Source organism: Lithobates pipiens, unplaced genomic scaffold, assembly GCF_037356315.1.
Source record: "Lithobates pipiens isolate NorthernLeopardFrog02 unplaced genomic scaffold, aLitPip1_a1.2 Scaffold_3, whole genome shotgun sequence".
NCBI lineage: Eukaryota > Metazoa > Chordata > Amphibia > Anura > Ranidae > Lithobates > Lithobates pipiens.
Window position 1 is genome coordinate 43,637,906 of NW_027507790.1, and position 21,010 is coordinate 43,658,915.

Here is a 21,010-nt window from a genome sequence, read left to right on the forward strand (position 1 = left end):
TACTTATTATTACTACGCAATCCCTGATTGTTTGCTAAAGGTCTAACATCATCTCCTCACTGCCTGCCTGCGTATTCACGTGCACCAGAATTCAGGGTGCTGTTTTATTTTTAAAGCGGTAGTAAACCCACAATTTTTTTTTTTTTTTAAACCTGCAAAGCAAAAGGCATAATGAGCTAGTATGCACCGCATACTAGCTCATTATGAAATACTTACCTTAGAACGAGGCCCCGACATCTGGCCCGATCCACGCCGAGGGAGCCGACATGCTCCCTCTGCGTCTCTTCCGGGTATCGCGGCTCCGGCGCTGTGAGTGGCCGGAGCCGCGATATCGTCACTCCCGCGCATGCGCGCGGGAGATTTCAGTCCGGCCGCACGAGCGCTGCCGGATTTTCACGGAGCGAACCCCCTTGTGCGCATGCGCCGCTGCAGTCAGCGGCGCATACCGAGGGGAATATCTCCTAAACCGTACAGGTTTAGGAGATATTTTTTTTACCTACAGGTAAGCCTTATTATAGGCTTTCCTGTAGGTAAAAGTTAAAAAATTGACCATACAACCACTTTAAGACGGGTTACACCTCCGATTTGCTTGCTTTTGCAGAACAGGTTGATGTTAGGCTTAATGACCACAGTTGTAGGCAGGACTTTAAAGCATGTTCCTTTACCTCCCCAGTGGGCAGCATTCAGCAGAAGTGATGGTCGACAGGACCTCAGAGGGACATGATATTCTTATGAATGCTGCCTCTATTTCCATAACAATGCAGCAGTCCGGGACTATTTACATATTATTGCCACCACTATTTACATATCAATTCAGGTTATTTACATGTAAACACAGGGTCTGCAGATGAGTCATCTGAACATGGCAATAGGGCAGAGCTTGGCAGCAGCAACAGAAGTTTACACTGAGATATCGGGACACAGCACAGAACTAAAACTTCAATGGATAAGGGACTTTAAACTGGGATAGTTGGCAAGTATGAGGCAGCTGCTTTGGGCCCCACTACAATGATGGGGCCCAGGGCAGCTGCCCCTTTTGCCCTGCCTTAAAAAACGGTCCTGATTACGAATGTTCGTTAAGAATTTGGATCTGAAATTCGTAAACAACATTTTGTACAAAGTTTGGAAGCTAAGCAATTTGTATTTTGGATCCTCCTGAATGTACAAATTTACGTAAATTCAGACGAATTTTCGATTCGTACGAAACTAATCGCGCATGTCTAGTTACAATGTCTCAGGTGTGAATGGGGAGCAGATGTGTTAAATTTGGTATTCTCGCTCTCATTCTATCACACTGGTCACTGGAAGTTCAACATGCCACCTCATGACAAAGAACTCTCTGAGGATCTGAAAAAAAATTGTCACTCTACATAAAGATGGCCTAGACCAGGGATATGCAATTAGCGGACCTCCAGCTGTTGCAGAACTACAAATCCCATGAGGCATAGCAAGACTCTGACAGCCACAAGCATGACACCCAAAGGCAGAGGCATGATGGGACTTGTAGTTTTGCAACAGCTGGAGGTCCGCTAATTGCAGATCCCTGGCCTAGACTATAAGAAGATTACCAAGACCCTAAAACTGAGCTGCAGCACGGTGGCCAAGACCATACAGCAGTTTAACAGGACAGGTTCCACTCAGAACAGGCCTCGCCATAGTTGACCAAAGAAGTTGAGTGCACATGCTCAGCGTCGTATCCAGAGGTTGTCTTTGGGAAATAGACATATGAGTGCTGCCAGCATTGCTGCAGAGGTTGAAGGGGTGGGGGGCCAGCCTGTCAGTGCACAGACCATACGCCGCACGCTGCATCAAATTGGTCTGCATGGCTCTCATCCCAGAAGGAAGCCTCTTCTAAAGATGATGCACAAGAAAGCCCACAATAGTTTGCTGAAGACAAGCAGACTAAGGACATGGATTACTGGAACCACGTCCTGTGGTATGATGAGACCAAGATAAACTTAATTGATTCAGATGGTGTAAAGCGTGTGTGGTGGCAACCAGGTGAGAAGTACAAAGACAAGGTTGTCTTGCCTACAGTCAAGCATGGTGGTGGGACTGTCATGGTCTGGGGCTGCATGAGTGCTGCCGGGACTGGGTTAATTGAGGGAACCGTTAATGGCAACATGTACTGTGACATACTGAAGCAGAGCATGATCCCCTCCCTTCAGAGACTGGGCCACAGGGCAATATTCCAACATGATAACGACCCCAAACACACCTCCAAGACAACCACCGTCTTACTAAAGAAGCTGATGGTAAAGGTGTTTGACTGGCCAAGCATTTCTCCAGACCTAAACCCTATTGAGCATCTGTGGGGCATCTTCAAATGGAAGGTGGAGGAGCGCAACGTCTCTAACATCCACCAGCTCCGTGATGTCGTCATGGAGGAGTGGAAGATGACTCCAGTGGCAACCTGTGAAGCTCTGGTGAATGCCATGCCCAAGTGGGTTAAGGCAGTGCGGGAAAATAGTGGTGAACATACAAAATATTGACACTTTGGGCCCAATTTGGACATTTTCACTTAGGGGTGTACTCAATTTTTCTTGCCAGTGGTTTAGACATTAATGGCTGTGTGTTACGTTATTTTGAGGGGACAGCAAAGTTACACTGTTATACAAGTGTCATAAACCAGATGTGCCCAGAACTGTGTGACTGCGACAGAGTGAACCAGACATAAATAGTTGAAAGTAAGTAAATTTATTATTAAAGTAAATGCATATAAATGTGAACACACCACCAATACAGAGTGAACAAACTGAACAACCAAACAGTGATAATAAACCAACCAGCATATATAGCAAAAGGGAGTACCAGAATCGTAGTCAAGCCAGACCAGCGTCATAAACAGGAGATCAGCAGATGGGGGGCCAGGAGTAAACAGACAGGGAAACAAGATGGAAGGAATCAGGCTGCAGGGCAAGGATCCAGGGATACAGGAACAGATACAAACAGGTTCAGGATACAGGAATCAGGGTTCAGGTTCAGGCTAACAGATGAACAGGCTGCAGGTCAAGGAAAAAGGACAATACCAGGGCAAGGTGTGTGTGCACTTGCCGGGTATTTATACTATAGCTGCTATCAAAGTCATGCGATGCCTGATTGCAGAAGGTAATAGCTGCGCCACACTGCCAGGATCCCTCCGCTGGTAGACACCAGTACTGCGGCCCAAAGATGACAATTCCAGCAGGGAAAAGCTCTTCTGACAGCTCCAAACTGCCAGGAGACACCTGCTGTTGGATCTCAGTACCGCAGGCCAAATTATCGTTATTACCAGCGGAGGGAACCTTTCCCGACAACAAGCTGTACTACTTTATATTGAAGCAAAGTGTAATTTGTTCAGTGTTGTCACATGAAAAGATATAATAAAATATTTACAAAAATGTGAGGGGTGTACTCACTTTTGTGAGATACTGTATATATCTCAAGAGTTATGTTAGATTGACATTTCTCTGTCTATCCCATCTAAGAGGATTGGTGCATTGAAGCTTTTATAAGCTCTTTGTTCCCCTTCTCATGTCACAGATTTCCAACAATCCCTAGATGCAACAGTGAAAACTCTGGACTGCAAATCAAACTTTTGGAGGTCAAGTCAATTCTTACGCAGTGTCTATACAAATATATACTCTTCATTTCCAGCCAATTGGAACAGAGGAGTGCAATATAAACCAAATACACCTGCTTCAAGAAACTAATTAAAATAACTAATTTGCTGCGTCTTAACACCAACCCAGTGTTCACCTTAAATATGCATATATATATATATACATACACACACACACAGCGCTATACATCCAAAATATTGTAAGGTGAGAAGGGTGGGGCGCATGCGCGGACTCTGACAGAACTGTCAAGCACTGTAATGCCCCATACACATGAGCAGAATTTCCGTTGGAAAAATCTTGGATGGTTTTTCTGACGGAATTCCGCTCAAGCTTGGCTTGCATACACACGGTCACACAAAAGTTTTCTGAACTTTCAACCGTCAAGAACGCGGTGACGTACAACACTTCAACGAGCCGAGAAAATGAAGTTCAATGCTTCCGAGCGTGCGTCAAATTTTTTCTGAGCATGCATAGGAATTTTGCAAGTTGGAATTGCTACAGACAACCGGAATTTACGATTGGAACTTTTTCCGACCGAAAAATAGAGAACCTGCTCTCAATCTTTTGCTGGCGGGTATTCCGATCATGTGTACACAGCATAAGAGCTCCGCTCTATGTGAGGAGAAAAGCTGACAAACCCGCTGAACCCGCCGGACCTAAGCACACCAATATACAACCGCCAATGATCAACTCCTCACAACAATGGAGGAACTCTGTAATGCCTCAGGAACCATAACGCACACGCTCTCCCTAGCCTACAATCTCTTAAATATCCCACAAGCAGATTTCATACCCCCAGGTCTACTTAAATGGGAACTGAAACTAAATTGTCACTTCGACACGGCCAAATGACAATGTATACTTAGATTTACACACAAGTCCTCCATATGTGCCAAAATCCAGGAGACCAACTACAAGCTCCCGTCGAGATGGTACAGGACCCTGACACTGCTCCACAAATTCTTCCCAGCGACGTCTGATCTTTGTTGGTGATGTTGACCAGATAAGGGAACATATTCTGTTCCTGCCCCAGCTTGAACCACTTCTGGCAAGTAATACGGGAAGTAGCACAGAAATTCACGGAACCTATCATACTAGATGACCAAGCGTTCTTCCTTCTCCATGCGAATAACATCCCAGAGAAAGTTTACAAAAAGTCTGTGATTAGACATCTGCTAGATGCAGCCAAAGCCTGCATCCCGTTCATTGGAAATCCACACTTCCACCAACAATAGCCTCATGGATTACAAGGGTAGAAGAAATAAGACATATGGAGGACCTCATCCTCACAGCACAACATAGACAAGAAACATTTTGCAAAACTTGGCAGCTGTGGATCACTTTCATATACTCGGCCGAGGGTCAAGCACTGAGAGAACCCATCGTTGATGTGTGAAGGAGACCCACTCTGTATGTCTCCTCCAGTTCTATACCGATGCAAACATAGATTACCATAAACGCAAATCCAGGAAAACCCCTCCAACATCCCATGTTCGGGGGACCCAGCCCCTACCTCTTTCTCCCTGCCCCCTATCCACGTCTTCTGTCCCCCTCTCTCTCTAATTACAATCTTTGTACTTTCTCCTGCTTTCTCTACCTCCACGCTTGGGGGCCATCTTTAATAAAAGAGAAAATGAAGGGACCGGGCGCATGGCCCCGATATCACACATCACTATAAAACTAGCACACAAGCACCCTTCCTTGTGGGAGAGGCTCAGCGGTTACCATGTCCGGGTAATTATCAGGAACAAAAGAGAAGCCTCACAGACATGGTATAACGCTTGTGTTGTATCTTGTTGTTAGACATGCTGTTTTGTTGGATATGATATATTAGGATAGATCCTGCACTTTAAATGTGATGTTCATTTGTCCAATGTATTACCCTGTAACATGCAGGCCCATGCGGGCCCTGTCCCTGTTATAAATTAACAATTAAAAAAAATAAAAAATATGGCAGCCTTGGATTAAACATTACCTACCGCCATCTTTTAATGACTCAGTCCTAATACAGTGGTAGATGATTTGAAATTACATTGATCATACTATGCCTGATTGAGACTCTTAGATCACCCTGATGGACCCCTCCTTACTCTTCACTCTTCTCCTTTCTATTCTGTCTCTATATCTCTCTTATGTTTTTGAAGCTCCTTAAATTACAAATTATAGCTGTGGAACCTATAGACACCCCACCAACTCTAGTTTGTCAGGAAATGTAAAAAATTTTAATGACCACATTTTAATGCCGCGTACACATGACCAGACTTTCCGGCAGACTGGGTCCGAAGGGATTAGTCCCTTGGACAATCTGATCGTGTGTGGGCTAGTCCGACGGACCTAGAAATAGAACATGTTTCAAATCTATCCGACAGACTAAATTCTGACGGACCAAAAATGGGAAAACCATTCGACTGTGTGCTGGTCCAACGGACCAAATATGACGCAAGGGATGCTATTGGCTACTGGCTATTGAACTTCCTTGTTTAGTCCCATTTACGTCATCACGTTCAAAACGAACGGACTTACGAATGGACTCAGTCCGTTCATGCGTGGCCAAGTCTGTTCGTTCTGAAAGTCTGTCGGAACTCAGCCGAAAGTCTGTTGGGAAGACCATCGGACCTAGTCTGCCGGAAAGTCCGGTCATGTGTATGCTGCATTACAGGTTGATACATCTGGTGATATATATAACTGTCTTTTTATTGTTTGTACTCTTAACAAATTTCTTAACCCTGAACAACATTGTATTTGTCATTATACATTATATAATATATCTGTATCATATATTGTATATTTTATTGTACAAAATAAAATATTTATGACAAGAAGATATTGTAAGGTGAAATAATAACCAACTACAAAATGTGTTGATGTGTACCAATAAATGTCCAGCAAAAAATACGCTACAATAAATACCACTGCCTTGCTAAAGAAGCTGAAGGTAAAGGTGATGGACTGGCCAAGCATGTCTCCGGACCTATTGAGTATCAAACGGAAGGTATTGGAGCACAAGGTCTCTAACATCCACCAGCTCTGTGACGTCATTGTAGAGGAGTGGAAGAGGACTCCAGTGGCAACCTGTGAAGCTCTGTGAACTCCATGCCCAAGAGGGTTAAGGCAGTTCTAGAAAATAATGATGGCCACACAAAATATTGATACTATGGGCCCAATTCGAACATCTTCGCTTAGGGTTATACTCACATTTGTTGCCAGCAGTTTAGACATTAATGGCTGTGTGTTGAGTTATTTTGTGAGGTACACTACTTTACAAATATTTATAAAAATGTGAGGGGTGTACTCACTTTTGTGAGATACTACATATATATATATATATATATATATATATATATATATATATATATATATATATATATATCATATCATATCATGCAGATAGGCTGAGCTGAATGGGATGCTAGTCTATAATATGTAGCAACTAGAGACTTACCGCATTGATCCCGCAGAGCTGCAGAGTTATCGTCAAGGCAAGGAGAATATATAGCTGCCAACGCACAGAGCGATCTTTAAGAAGTTCCAGGACACCCAGGCTCTGCCCACTTCTGCGAGCTGCTTGCTCCTTTAACATATCTTCAATCTCCTTCTGGTGGTCTCTGTCTCCCCAGAGTTGCTTCAGGGCTAAGGATACAAGGGATCTATATGAATATGTATATATTTTTATAATTTATAAAGCATAAATGTTCTTATTTTTCCAGTATAATTCTACCTATGGAAGTGTGATTCTTTTTATTGCTTGGCTTATTCTCCAAGTCAGCTTTTTGCAACTGGGTGTCTTCAGGTTTCTTAAAAGGGTGCCTTAGTAAAATACCCTAAAATCGCCCCAAACTTGTATACCAACCAGCAGTAGATCAAGCCTTCCTTTTAGTTATACAAAGCCATTTGTGCTCCATTGCAACTTTTCAGCTGCCGGTGTCCTAACAATGATGTCATTATTTAATAAGGAGGACATTGGGCACCTGCACAACTTGCACCTCTCTGTCGGCACTGGGGTCACATTAGCTGAATGAGAGAAGAGAAATGCTAAAATACCAGTCAGTACCAGTTTGCAAAGGTGTATTTGCTTTGGAAGAATAAGTTGCCTCTAACGTTGGGTGTTCTACGTGGGTGGATGTTGCTGCTTTATGTAAAACTATTAATTTCGTTTTTTACATTTTAGAATGGGGAACCTCTAGACTTTGCATAGTTTTAGAGGGTGCCCTGACTGGAAAAAGGTTGAGAAACAAGTTATAGAAGTTTATATTTATTGTGTTTTGTATAGCCTCTGCAATATAGCCTTTATGTAACATGGGAAAAAGCTCCATTAAATTTCAAATTGCCCAAGTCTAAGCCCTTGTACATACGGTCGGAGAATCAGTCGGAATGTGTCCTATCGGACCGTGTTGTCGGATAATCCGACTGTGTGTGGTATGCATCGGACTGATTCCATCGGAATATCCGTCGGACCCAATTTTCCAACATGTTGGAAATATTTCCTGACCAACTGGTTCGATCGGACATACTCCGATCATGTGTAGAGAATTTTGATCGGACCAAGTGCCACGCATGCTCAGATCAAATTCCTACATCAAAGCTATTGGCTACTAGCCTGAACGTAGTCCCATCGTAACGAAAATTACGTCATCACATTCTGAATGATTGGATTTTTCGACAACTTATGCCGCGTACACACGAGCGGACTTTTCAACATCCAAAGTCCGAAGGACCGAGTCCGTCAGACTATCCGATCGTGTGTGGGCTGCAACGGACTTTTGATTCACCAAAGTCTGACGGACTTTAGAATATGGAACATGCTTCAAATTTTCCCGAAGGAACTCCGCCGGACCCGGTCCCCTTCGAAAACTCCACTCGTGTGTATGCTACTCCGACGGACTAAAACCGACGCTAGGGCAGCTATTGGCTACTGGCTATGAACTTCCTTATTCGAGTCGGGTCGTACGTCATCACGTTCGAATCCGTTGGAGTTTAGTGTGATTGTGTGTGGCCAAGTCCGTTCGGCCGAAAAGTCTGTCAGAACTCCGTCGGAATTCCAGCAGAACTCCGACGGAACTCCTTTGGAAGTCTGTCGGACTTAAGTCCGCTCGTGTGTACGGGGCATAAGTCTGACCGTGTGTATGCAACAGTTTCGGACAAGATCCGACGGACAAAATCCGACGGATTTGGTTGTCGAAGTCTCCGACTGTGTGTACAGGGGCTAATAGCTTTTTTGTCCACATACGCCCTTATTCAGAAAATCTGAACTAAGACTAAACAGCTACAATGGGTCACAGGCTTCATCTGCTATAGTCAATCCCCAATGCCTGTGTTTAACATGATGGCTGAAACAGTTTCCATTAAAAGGCTTTATTTCAAGGTGCTATACAATGCTGCTAAATTAATGTGTTATATCCTTTCCCTTGAAAGCAAGCAAAAGGTGGGAGAGAGATCTTTTCCCATTTGTAGCGGATCAGTGGGAGGAAGTGCTTCAGGTAGTACACCGATGTTTTCTTAATGTGACACAAAGGCTCATGCAATTATACATACTCCTGATGGCGCATCTTACTCCAGTTAGGTTCCACAAAATGGGCATCTTAGACACCCCCACTTGTAGTAAATGTTCCAGGGACCATGGGGACTTGGTCCATCTAATCTGGCAGGGCCCCAAAACGACACAATTACTGGGTGGAAGTACTAAATACGATAAGCACTGTATTTCAGATATCCATCCCGCTTGACCACAAACCTTGCCTTCTAGGCATCTTACATTAATTTCCAACTATCTGTCCCTATTAGAAAAGCTTTGGCTAGAGCTCTCATTCAAGTCCGTAGGGTTGTGATTAGGTATTGAAAGTATACTGATTCTTCATCTCATAAGGAATGGGTACAATGTATGAGTGAAGCTCTTAGACTGGAGAAGTACATCTACCAGAACAGGGGTCCATGGCTGGATACCCCAGGTCCAGGGTCCATTAGAATTGGTGATGGACAGGCTACCTATTGGTTGAGTTATAACCCCCTGACAGGAGAACGTTACTTTACACTTGTCAGAAAATCTGGTAACACGAGGAGTTTGATTCTGTTGTTTACCTATGACCAAACTGTACTGTCCTTTTGTGATAGAGGGAAGCTAGATTTATACAACTGTGTTTGTTATATATTGTATGAGCTGTTTTCTGAGTATAAGAAACATAAGAGACTGTCTTGGAATTGCTGTAAACTTTTTATTTATATGCTTTTATTTTTCAATAACGCTCTATATGATTTAAAAAAAATCAAATTGCTTTGAAAAAGGTAAACCGTCTAGATCTTCTGCAATATCAATGTAGGATAGCTTTAGGTTTTTTTTTCAAATTAAAAAAATGTTTATAAAAGTATTTAAAAATGTATTCTTGTTTGGAAACTATTTGCTTTAATGTTCAGTGTAGAAAGATTTAGACCCCTTTTACACTCGTTGTGTGGGCGGTAGTGGCAACGCTCCGCTAGTTTTAGCAGTGCTTTACTGCTGTTAGTGGGGCGCTTTTAACCCCCCAAAAGGGGTTAAAAAGTGGTTAAAAGCTCCCACTTAGTGCTGCTTTCAAATCGATTTGAAAGCGACACACCGCCCCCGAAGATGCTGGTTGCAGGACTTTTTTTACTGTCCTGCAAATGCAGTGCCCCAGTGTGAAAGAATTCTGGTTTTCCCACTGGGGCTTCAGAATAAGCAGTTTACAGGTGCTTTACAGGCGCTATTTTTACCGCAAAAACACCTGTAAAGTACCTCCGTGTACAGTAAATGGGGTCTTAAGGAAAGAATTTAGTTTAGCAAGTTTCCCCGCTGACAGATGAATATAAACAAAAAAATGCCGGCAATAAATAATGCAGAAAAGAAAACAGCATGGGGTCCCCCCCATAAATCCATACCAGACCCTTATCCAAGCAGCCTTGTAGGTCAGGGAAGGGAGGGGAAGAGTCAGCCCCCCTCTCCTGAACCATACTAGGCCACATGCCCTCAACATGGGGGGGCTGTTTTTGGACAGGGGAGCTCCTTAACAACCAATGACTCAAATGTAAAGAAGAATTCCGGCAATGAAAAATGCAGAAAAAAAACAACACGGGGTCCCCCCCCAGTCCATACCAGGCCCTTCAGGTCTGGCATGGATTTTATGGGGAACCCCCCAAAGCACCCTGTCCCCATGTTGATGAGGACAAGGGCCTCTTCTCCACAACCCTGGCCTGATGGTTGTGGGTGTGACTCAGAATGTGGAAGCACCCTTTAACAAGCGGGCCCCAGATCCCGTCCCACTCCTATATTAATCACTGGGCAAGGGTTGTGGGGAAGACTGGTCTGAATTTGAATCGTTCTGAAAATGTATAATTAGTTAAAAAAGTAATAAACAAAATGAAACTAAAATAAGTTAAACAAATTCCAAAACCAATCAACTAAAGGAAATTAGTAACATAACAAATCAACCTAAAGCAAAACAAATTTTTCCGTTCTGCACATGTCTAATACCAACTCTATACCGCAATATACACTCTTTACCTTACCTGAACAACACCAACCCTTGCACTTGTGCCAAGGCTGAAACGTACCTATACTGTACCTATACCGCATGCAAGTTAACAGGGACTGTCAATAGGAGCACTGATGCCTTTAAAGGGCCCCAACAATAGCTGGCAGAAGAACATCTGCTGTAGGTACATCAGTTTGTTGGTCTCCAGCAAAACAAATTCAAAAGCCACAATAACCAGGGAGTATTTCATAGCAAACCCTTATCAATAATTATCCAACTAGGACATAAAATCTTCTTCATCCATACCTTGCATACAACCATCCCTGTCTTGCTTTTCCATCAGAAGGTATGGTGGAGACTCAGGAAAGAATGGCAAGGTAAACAGTTGGGTCAGTGCCCAGAACCCACTGACAGCCAAGAGAAGAGGCCATATTGATTCAAATCCTAGGACCTCCCTAAAGGTAAGCAAAGATAACAAAACTATAAAAATGATATATTGTATAACCTGAAATACCCTCATATAATAAAGTAAATTGAATGACAGGTGTCACATCAGTATAACAGCAATAATTAAATATTTCTAAGCCATATAATGTATAGAATTAGAATACAGGCCCACTCACCTTAGCCCAAGAATTTGGCCAGTCAGTTTCCCAGTTGTCACAAATATGGAGATACTGGTGTTAGTAAAGCCACGCATCTTTTTATCTGCTATTTCACCTGCATACTGAGCGTGGATGTTCAGTCCGAGTCCTGAAGAGCAAATACGTATTTTACAGAGTACACATGATTAAAAGATTTAAAGAGAAATCCGTATCTGAGAAAGAGTTAAAGTATAACTAAGATTTTTTTTTTTTCATTTTGGATAGAGAAGAGAGGGATTAGAACAATTGTCAGGTTTTTTATTGTCTGTGTCCCTGTTAGGGAGCATCACCCTCTCAATATGTACTGTTTACCATCATTACAAGAGTGAAAGTGAAAATTCAAAATTATGGGTGGTGATCAGAACAGGAAGAGAGTGAACACTCATTCTGGAGACCCTGGCAATTGTTATGTTTCAAAAGAAGTCCAACATCATATATATTTATTTTGGCACATGTGTAATTTAAATCAACTAACATTTTTCTGTATTTTTGTGAGGGTGAGACCTTTGCATTAGGAATCTCAGACTGCATGTAGTGCAGCAATTACAAAGGGGCTCAGTACTGGGTCAGTACTGGGATCACTGCTTGTAAAGCAGGCAGGAAATCCACAATGTTGTGGAAACATGGCCTGCTGACTTTTCAGATAAGCTTACACTTAATTATCAAGCATAACTATTGTTTGTCTTACTATTACAATGCTGATGTAAAAAATCTAAAGTGTGTGCTGTGACCATAGAACTCCTTTAAGTTTTATGCTGTGACCATTTTACAAAACAGCACTTAAGCAGACTATCCATACCTGCATTAATACCATACAAAAAGCGAGCAAGCAGAATCATCTCAAAAGACCTGGCAGTGGAACTGAGACCAAGCAGGAGAGCACCAACAATAGGAATCAAGTCACTGCATAGCAGACATCTCTTTCTGTAATGAGGAAACATTGGTAATTATCAGCACTGTTTTCATACTGGTAATAACAGCAATGAATTTTAAAAGCACCTACTTGCCAAATCTGGAAGCTAAATATCCTGATGCCAGAGATCCAAGCAACCCGCCAATGCAGTAGCTTGACACAATGAAGGACCATAATAATCTAAGACCACTCTCAGCTATTGGTAGCTGGTATCGATGTATCCATGTGTCATTGATAAATGTCTTTACAAACTGGAAGACAGGTTTTAGGCAATCACTACCTATTATCTAGGATCTGAAATGGCTGTGTAGAGCCACTGTAAGCCTACCATTAAGAATAAAATAATTATTATTTTTTTTTTTAGTCTACTTCCTTCCATAGTGTAAACCTTAACAACGCACATTGCTAGGAATGTTTCAGCATTTCTAAAGCATTTTCAGGTGTTTTTCAGACATATTACAGGCATTTTGCAAGTGTTTTTGCATATGTATCAGCTGTTTTTTTTCCTGGGCTAGGCAATGGAAGGAGAACAGTTCTAGAGAAGTTCTTCAAGCAAACGTGAAAACGCCCCAAAATGTGTGTTTTACAAACGCTCCCATTGAATTATATACGTCCAAAATTGACTGGATAAGCTCAAAGAAAAGCGCACATACTTTTTTGAGCATAGGGCGTAGAACCACTGAGCAAACAAGTGTGATCGGGCACAGTTAGAAAGAATGGGATTATCCAAATTCACCTTTAGTAACATGTTAGGCATGTATTTATATTTAGGGTGTAACATGTAACATGTTACTTTGCACCAGTTTATACCTGCAAAAACATGTGCCTTTATTTTTACGTTCTTAAAGATGAACTTGGCCTTTACAAAACTGGCTGGTTCAGAGTTCTATAAACTGTTGAGGAACATTAACGACTACATATCTGGCTCTTTTGTAGAATGAATCATATGACTTTTAATAAATCAGAGAAGTTCTTGAATTCGGAATGCACCAAAAGGAATTCTAGATGTGTGATGTGCTTAGTATTTGGGTCTGCAATAATGCCTAGAGGATATTTCTTTCATTTTAAAACTATGGCCTGCAGAAGTGATATTTGAAAGGTGGTTGTTGCCCCAACGTGTCTCCCATTGAAACGAAAACGTCTAATTTCATTACCTAATCAGATGCATTTAATTTGTGTAATGTGATCCACAGTGTAACTGTAATGAGATCATTGATTTATGCAGTTAATGACCCAGCCGTTAAATCAATTCATCCCAAACAGACATACCTGTAAAAGAAGAGAGTAAATACTTACCTTTCCTGTGGTTCACAAGAATTCCTCCTCTGAAGTCTATAGGGAAACTGACACTTCCAGTAAGTGTCAATCAACTTGGTCCTCCGCAGTGCTCAGTCCCTCCTCCAGTCAAGGTCTGCAGATTAAAATGCTGCTGTAATAGGGATTGCAAGAGACTAATACCAAGTTAAAAAATACTTCTAAATATCTTGAAATTCTTCTTTGCTTTGTATCATCCGTACTTCAATATGTCTACTTTTTATTTCTGGTATCAAATAATTTGTCTTATATTCTGTACATGTAATTTATTTTAACATAAAATAAAAACTTTTGAATGAGAAAAAATACTTACCGGTAATACAATAATTAATTATTACAGTCTGTGAGACAGTTGCTACATTTGCAAGATGGTTTTATCTATGCCAAAGTGATGCTGAATTAAAATATAGACAAAAATCAGTTTAATGCTCACCTGAGAGGGAGAGTTTAACACAGATATATGAAATCCATATTGAAATGTTCCTCCAATTCCCAATACACATATGAGCATAAGAAGCCCACGATACTGGAGCTGAGAGACAAATGTTTAATACTGTATTACTGAACTGTCTGCATCACGCAAGCTGTAACAGATCAGCTGAAAAGTTTGTCTTATAGTAAATATAAACTTAAAAAGAGACATAATAGAGCACAATAAGGTAATGACTGATATAAGACTAAATTTTGCCATGACAATATCTTCTCGTTATTTCTGATGTGTTTCAGGACAAAACTTGAATCCGTTCTTCAGGGGCATTTGCATAGAGAAGACCACAAGATTAAAACACTCAGCAAATCAGTCAGCACAGAGATTATGCCTGCACTAGGACGCTACTGCCCTGTGTCTGTAGATGGCCGAGGTGCTTGTCTCCTCCACGGTTAAGACCCCCTTGTTGATAATTGCCTCATTCCTCAGTGTCTACGGCTTTCTCCTTCCATGCTGAAATGCTCCTCGCCAGGGGAGTTGCTGGGTCTACAAAAGATCTGGGGCTAGAGCTCATAGCAGTAAAAAAAGTCATATGCTTGGGCAGGCATACCCATGTATATACAGTAATATACATATGTGTGTGTATATATCCCCAGAGAGTCCCCCCTTATATCAGGGTCCCCAGAGTGCCCCCCCCTTACATCAGGGTCCCCAGAGAGCCTCTTCCTTACATCAGAGTCCCCAGAGAGCCTCCCCCTTGCATCAGGGTCCCCAGAGAGCCTCCACTTACATCAGGGTTCCCAGAGAGCCTCCCTTACATTAGGGTCCCCAAAGAGCCTCCCCCTTAAAATCAGGGTCCGCAGAGAGCCTCCACCTTGCATCAGGGTCCCCAGAGAGCCCCCCACTTACATCAAGGTCCCCAGAAAGCCTCCCCTCCCCTTGGGGACCCCTGCAGAGACCCCAAAAGCTATCCCCTAGCGACGCCACTGCTCCTCATTGTGGTTTGAGGTCACTCATCTGAGGCCTCGGTGTCCCCTCACGGGGGATACATATGTGGGGGATATCCCTACTCTGGTGCAGGCATAATGTCTGGTGTTTTTACATGTGATGACCTCTGTGCTGACTGTTTTGCTGAGTGTTTTAATATTGTGGTCTTCTCTATGCAAATTACCCTGAAGAAGGGATTTAAGTTTTTTCCTGAAACGCCTTGGGCATAATGAGAAGATATTGTCATAGCAGCATTGATTCTCATATAAGTCATTACCTTATTGTGCTCTGTTATGTTTATTTTTTCTTAAAAAGTGATGTATGCACTGACTTTTCATCTATGTATCTAATAAAGCTCTATTTTTTAAAATTTTGGTTCAATATATGAGTTGCCCTTAAAGTCCCATTGTACCGGGGGGTACTTATTTGTATATTCTCCAACTTCTAGGGATGTTGGCACCAATTTATGGCTTTCTCTGGTGGTTTAATCTATTTACCTAAATATAAAACAAAACCAATCTGAAGGGGAACTTCAGCTAATACTTTATAAGCAGTTACAGTAAAAAAAAACAATCCTTTTAGGATAAAGATTTTACATAAATGAATAAAAGCTGATCATTGTAAGCACTCTGGTCAGTGTTAAATGGTTTGTCCAAACCCTCTAACTTCCAATTTGGTGGACAGCTTGGTCTGGTATAGTAAGTTGAAAAATTACTGGCAGTATTACCAGATGACAATAAAGGAAAAGCAAAACAAAACAAAAAAAGCAAATGCAGTCTAAGGATCTGTAAGCTGTAATTTTAATACTACCGTATATACTCGAGTATAAGCCGAGATTTTCAGCCTCTTTTTTGAGGCTGAAAGTGCCCCCCTCGGCTTATACTCGAGTCATCGCTGTCTGCCCGCTCGATCAGCGTGTCGAGCAGACAGACAGCGGCCATTCTATGATTCAAAAGCCGCGCCTCCGGCTCCGCCTTCGCCTGTGATAGGCGGAACACTGAATTTCCCAGCAGCCTGTGTTCCGCCTATCACGGGCATCTTCTCATCCTCGTACTACGGACGAGGATGATACGACGTCCGTGATAGGCGGAACACAGGCTGCTGGGAAATTCAGTGTTCCGCCTATCACAGGCGAAGGAGGAGGCGCGGCTTTTGAATTTTACAATGGCCGCCGACGAAGAGGGCACGGGACGGAGGCAAGGCAAGGCACGGCACGGGACAGGACGGGACGGGACGGGACGGGACGAAGGCAAGGCACGACACGGGACGGAGGCTCGGGACAAAGGCTCGGGACACAGGTAGGCTGGACACACACACACACACACACACACACACACACACACACACACACACACACACACACACACACGGATGGAGACACACACACACGGATGGATGGATGGATGGAGACACACACACACACAGGGATGGATGGATACACACACACACAGGGATGGAGACACACACACACAGGGATGGATGGATGGATGGATGGAGACACACACACACAGGGATGGATGGATGGATGGATGGATGGATGGAGACACACACACACAGGGATGGATGGATGGATGGATGGATGGAGACACACACACACAGGGATGGATGGATGGATGGATGGACACACACACACACAGGGATGGATGGACGGACACACAGGGATGGACGGACACACAGGGATGGACGGACACACAGGGATGGACGGACACACACACAGGGATGGACAGGCATGTCTCACCCTCGGCTTATACACGAGTCAATAAGTTTGCCAGTTTTTTTGGGGGTAAATTGGGGGCCTCGGCTTATATTCGGGTCGGCCTATACTCGAGTATATACGGTATTTCTTTTTTGGGTTTAATAGCCAATTTAAGCAAGTTTCAACCCCTGATGCACTAAGACCAATATGGATAATTGAGCACAGACACATTTACAATATACTTTGCATCTGCAGTCCATGGGTGCAGTTACTCCACAGCTTAGTAAACGAGGGGAAGCTCTGCTGACTTCCATCATCCAATTATGTGCAAGCAAAAAAAAAATATTTTTGCTTGCATGTGATTGGGTATTTTTTGCAAAGTGAAGCTTCACCTCATTTACTAAGCTCTGGGCCAACTGCACTTGCAGAGTGCACAGTCTATTTGTCTTTAGTAGATCAACCCCTATACAGCTTTTTTCCCCCTGAAATTAGTTAATCTCACTAGTTAGATTCACAGTTTGTGATTTAAAAATGCTTGCAGTTTCTTGCGTTTTAAAAATTGCATTGTGACATGCACTTTTATTTTTTAATTTGTAACACACGTCTTGATAATTTCCTTGCTTGCATTTCTATCATTACCTAAAACACGTAAATAATTAAAAGCCTGTGTCTCCTGCTCATATGGGATGTATGGTCTACATTTCACGTGCAATGCAAAAAATTGAATTTGTATGACAGGTTGGGGTAAAGGGCCAATCGCAGTGGCCCTTTACAATGTGATCAGCTGTGTCCAATCACAGCTGATCACAATGTAAACAGGATTAGCCCCTTATCGGCAGTCTTCTCCTCACGCTGAGAATCCACACAGGAGACATCTACCATGGTAATGAGTGCCCTGATCATCAGTGCAGTCCCACCAGTGCCCATCATTGCTGCCTTTCAGTGCCCATCAATGATGCCTATCAGTGCCCATCAGTGATGCCTTTCAATGCCCATTAGTGATGCCTGTCCATGCTCAGCAGTGATGCCTGTCAGGGCCCATCAGTGCCTCATATCAGTGCCTCCTCATCAGTGCCCATCAGTGCTGCTTCATCAGTGCTGACTCATCAGTGCTGCCTATGAGGGCCCATCAGTGCAGCCTCATCAGCGAACATCAGTGAAGGAGTAAAACCCAAACAAAATTTTTGGTATTTTTTCGCTTGTTTAGCAAAAAAAAATAAAAAATCCAGTGGCGATTACATACCACCAAAAGAAATTTCTATCTGTCTCAAAAAAAATATAAAAATATCTTTGGGTGCAGTGTTGCATGAGTGTGCCTTTGTCATTCAAAGTGTGACAGCGCTGAAAGCTGAAAATTGGCCTGGGCAGGAAAGGAGTGAAAGTGCCCAGTAGGCAAGTTATTAAACTCAGGCATGAATCACTAATACTCCTAAGGCTGGACTTACACCAGTCCGGTGCGAATTCCAGCTCCGCTCTATGTGCGAAGAGAAAAAGCAGCTGCTCAGCGCTTCCTCTCTGTTGTAGCTGTGGATCAGCTGAGCAGAGAGAGGGGGAGGTGTAGTGAAGAGGGGGAGAAAATGCCTTTTCACAACAGAACACATCTGCAAATCAAATGCGTTCCCATAGAAGAATATGTGCCTGCAATTCGCACCACACTGCCTTGAAAACGCACACTTATTTTGGGCAATGCGGAGTGCGAATGCAATGTACATGTGTGAACCAGACTGATTGAAAGTAATAGATTTTAAAATGTTCTGCGAATTGGAATGCGGTGCAAGCCGCATCCAATTCGCATAGGTGTGAACTCAGCCTAAAGTTTGTCCCTCCACACAATGTTTATTTGATATTTATCTGATGATTTTACTAAAAAACATTTCTAAGATAAATTAACCTTTGTACCCAAAAGTAATCCAAGAATACATGTTTCATCCATTAGGGCAAAGTTTAAGAAACCAAATCATTAAATAAATATTTTACATTTAACCAGTTCTAACTTCATATAATATAAAATGTAATGAACAAGCAATATACAGATAGCAGTCAAAATGTATTGTGCTGTGAGTAGCCTCGCTGCTCCTCAGCTAGAGATATAAGAGTTGGATACTCACCAGGTTCTTAACCCAAGATGACATTTCAGAGAATAGACTTGCTGCCTTGGCTTCCTCCTGAGTCCTGGAAATCTCGGACCAAGGAAACTGGTATTGAGGTGGAATGAGGTTAAATTTTTACACACAGTGTTATTCCTAAGTTATAAAGAACCTGCGGATTAGACATTTCAGAGATCTCCTATGGTACTTTTCACACACTTTTGATCTTACCTAATGTGCTACTGATTTACGATATGTATAACATTTGCAGATACTGGGTCAAAGGCACACATGAGCACATGCATCCCATATCTAAATTATGTTACATGTGTCATAGATGCTTTTCTGTTAAAGACAAACTATAATTATAAATAAACATTAGGGTTGAACTGGCCTACTGGAGAATCCTGCATCCAGCACTAGGGCGATGCAAGACCCTGGCACTTATCTTGGGTCTGCAGCTACCAATAGCATGCAGGCTATCCTTTTATGCAATGGTAGTGGCATTATTCTGGCACTGTTATCACTAAAATATCTCAAATATAACATAAAATGGCATAGCCTTTCATCCAGTGAATCTGCATGTACATTTGTTCTGTGTGAACTGGGCAAAAATAAATGTTCTTAGGGCTCATTTACACTTGCTTCGGCTTCAACACACATTAACGGCTAGTTTACACTTTGTGTAAAGGCTTTGTTAGTTCTCTGAATGCTAGTCAAAGCTCCTGCTACTAAATAAAATAGTTAGCTTACAGTCCTCCTGTTTACAACTTGCTTTTGCTTTGTTTTGCTTTGGCTTCACTTCAAAAATGATACCCCATGTAGTTTTAGTGGTTCTTCAAAGCGTCTTCAAAGCCTCCTTAAAGGTCTATGGCAAAGCTCGCTTGAAGCCCCACTGAAGCCCCACTGTAGCCTCATTGAAGCCCCAGGCAGCCTCACCGAAGCCCCATTGAAGCTCCACCAAAGCCTCATCAAAGCACCAGGCAAAAGCAAGGTGTAAACAGGACTGTAAGCTAAAAATTTTATTTAGCGACAGGAGCTTTGACTGGCGTTCAGAGAGCTTTAAAAAAGCGTATCTGAAGCCACGTTTTTAAACAAGTGTAAACTAACCCTTAAGGGCTCCTTCACACGGATGTGTACGTGTACGGAGCCCACTCTTTTCCGCAGGGGATCGCTCTGTCGATCCCCACTGAGCAGGCAGATGACAGGTCCGTCTCTGCACATGCACATGCAGAGACGGACCTGTCAGAGTGCCGCTCTCCCCTATGGGGGATCGGATGAAGATGGACCGTAGAGTCCGTCGTCACCCGATCCGATCTGCAGATGGATGGAAAAGTAGGTTTTTCCTCCTCCGTCACACTTTTTCGGATGGGAGGGGGTCGGATGTCAGCGGACATGTCACCGCTGACATCCGCAGCTCCATAGAGGTCTATGGAGCATCCGTTCAGGTCTGCCTAAAAAACTGACAGGCTGACCTGAACGGATTGTCCATGTGAAAGAGGCCTAAAGCCCCGTATACACGAGAGGACTTATGTCCGACAGACTTCCGAAGGAGTTCTGCCGGAGTTCTGCCGGAGTTCCGACAGAGTTCTGACGGACTTTTCGGCTGAGCGGACTTGGCCACACACAATCACACTAAATTCCGACGGATTCGAACGTGATGACGTACGACTGGACTCGAATAAGGAAGTTCATAGCCAGTGGCCAATAGCTGCCCTAGCGTCGGTTTTAGTCCGTCGGAATAGCATACACACGAGCGAATTTTTCGAAGGGACCGGATACGGCGGAGTTCCGTCGGAAAAATTTGAAGCATGTTCCATATTCTAAAGTCCGTCAGACTTTGGTGAATCAAAAGTCCG

At 42.9% G+C, this 21,010-nt stretch overlaps 1 protein-coding gene across 1 annotated transcript in view; it reads right to left on the minus strand.

The window, feature by feature from the left end:
- The window catches only part of LOC143940333 (solute carrier family 2, facilitated glucose transporter member 11-like), a 68,991-nt gene extending 49,723 nt beyond the window's left edge, over positions 1-19,268 (minus strand). Inside the window, exons 1-7 of the mRNA XM_077461581.1 lie at positions 19,173-19,268; positions 14,388-14,486; positions 12,731-12,891; positions 12,527-12,651; positions 11,707-11,836; positions 11,390-11,538; positions 7,045-7,232 (exon numbers count right to left, since the gene is read on the minus strand). Coding sequence (XP_077317707.1) covers positions 7,045-7,232; positions 11,390-11,538; positions 11,707-11,836; positions 12,527-12,651; positions 12,731-12,891; positions 14,388-14,486; positions 19,173-19,196 — 876 coding nt within the window. The 5' untranslated portion in view covers positions 19,197-19,268. The remainder of the gene's footprint in view (positions 1-7,044; positions 7,233-11,389; positions 11,539-11,706; positions 11,837-12,526; positions 12,652-12,730; positions 12,892-14,387; positions 14,487-19,172) is intronic.
- Between the last annotated feature and the right edge of the window lie 1,742 nt (positions 19,269-21,010).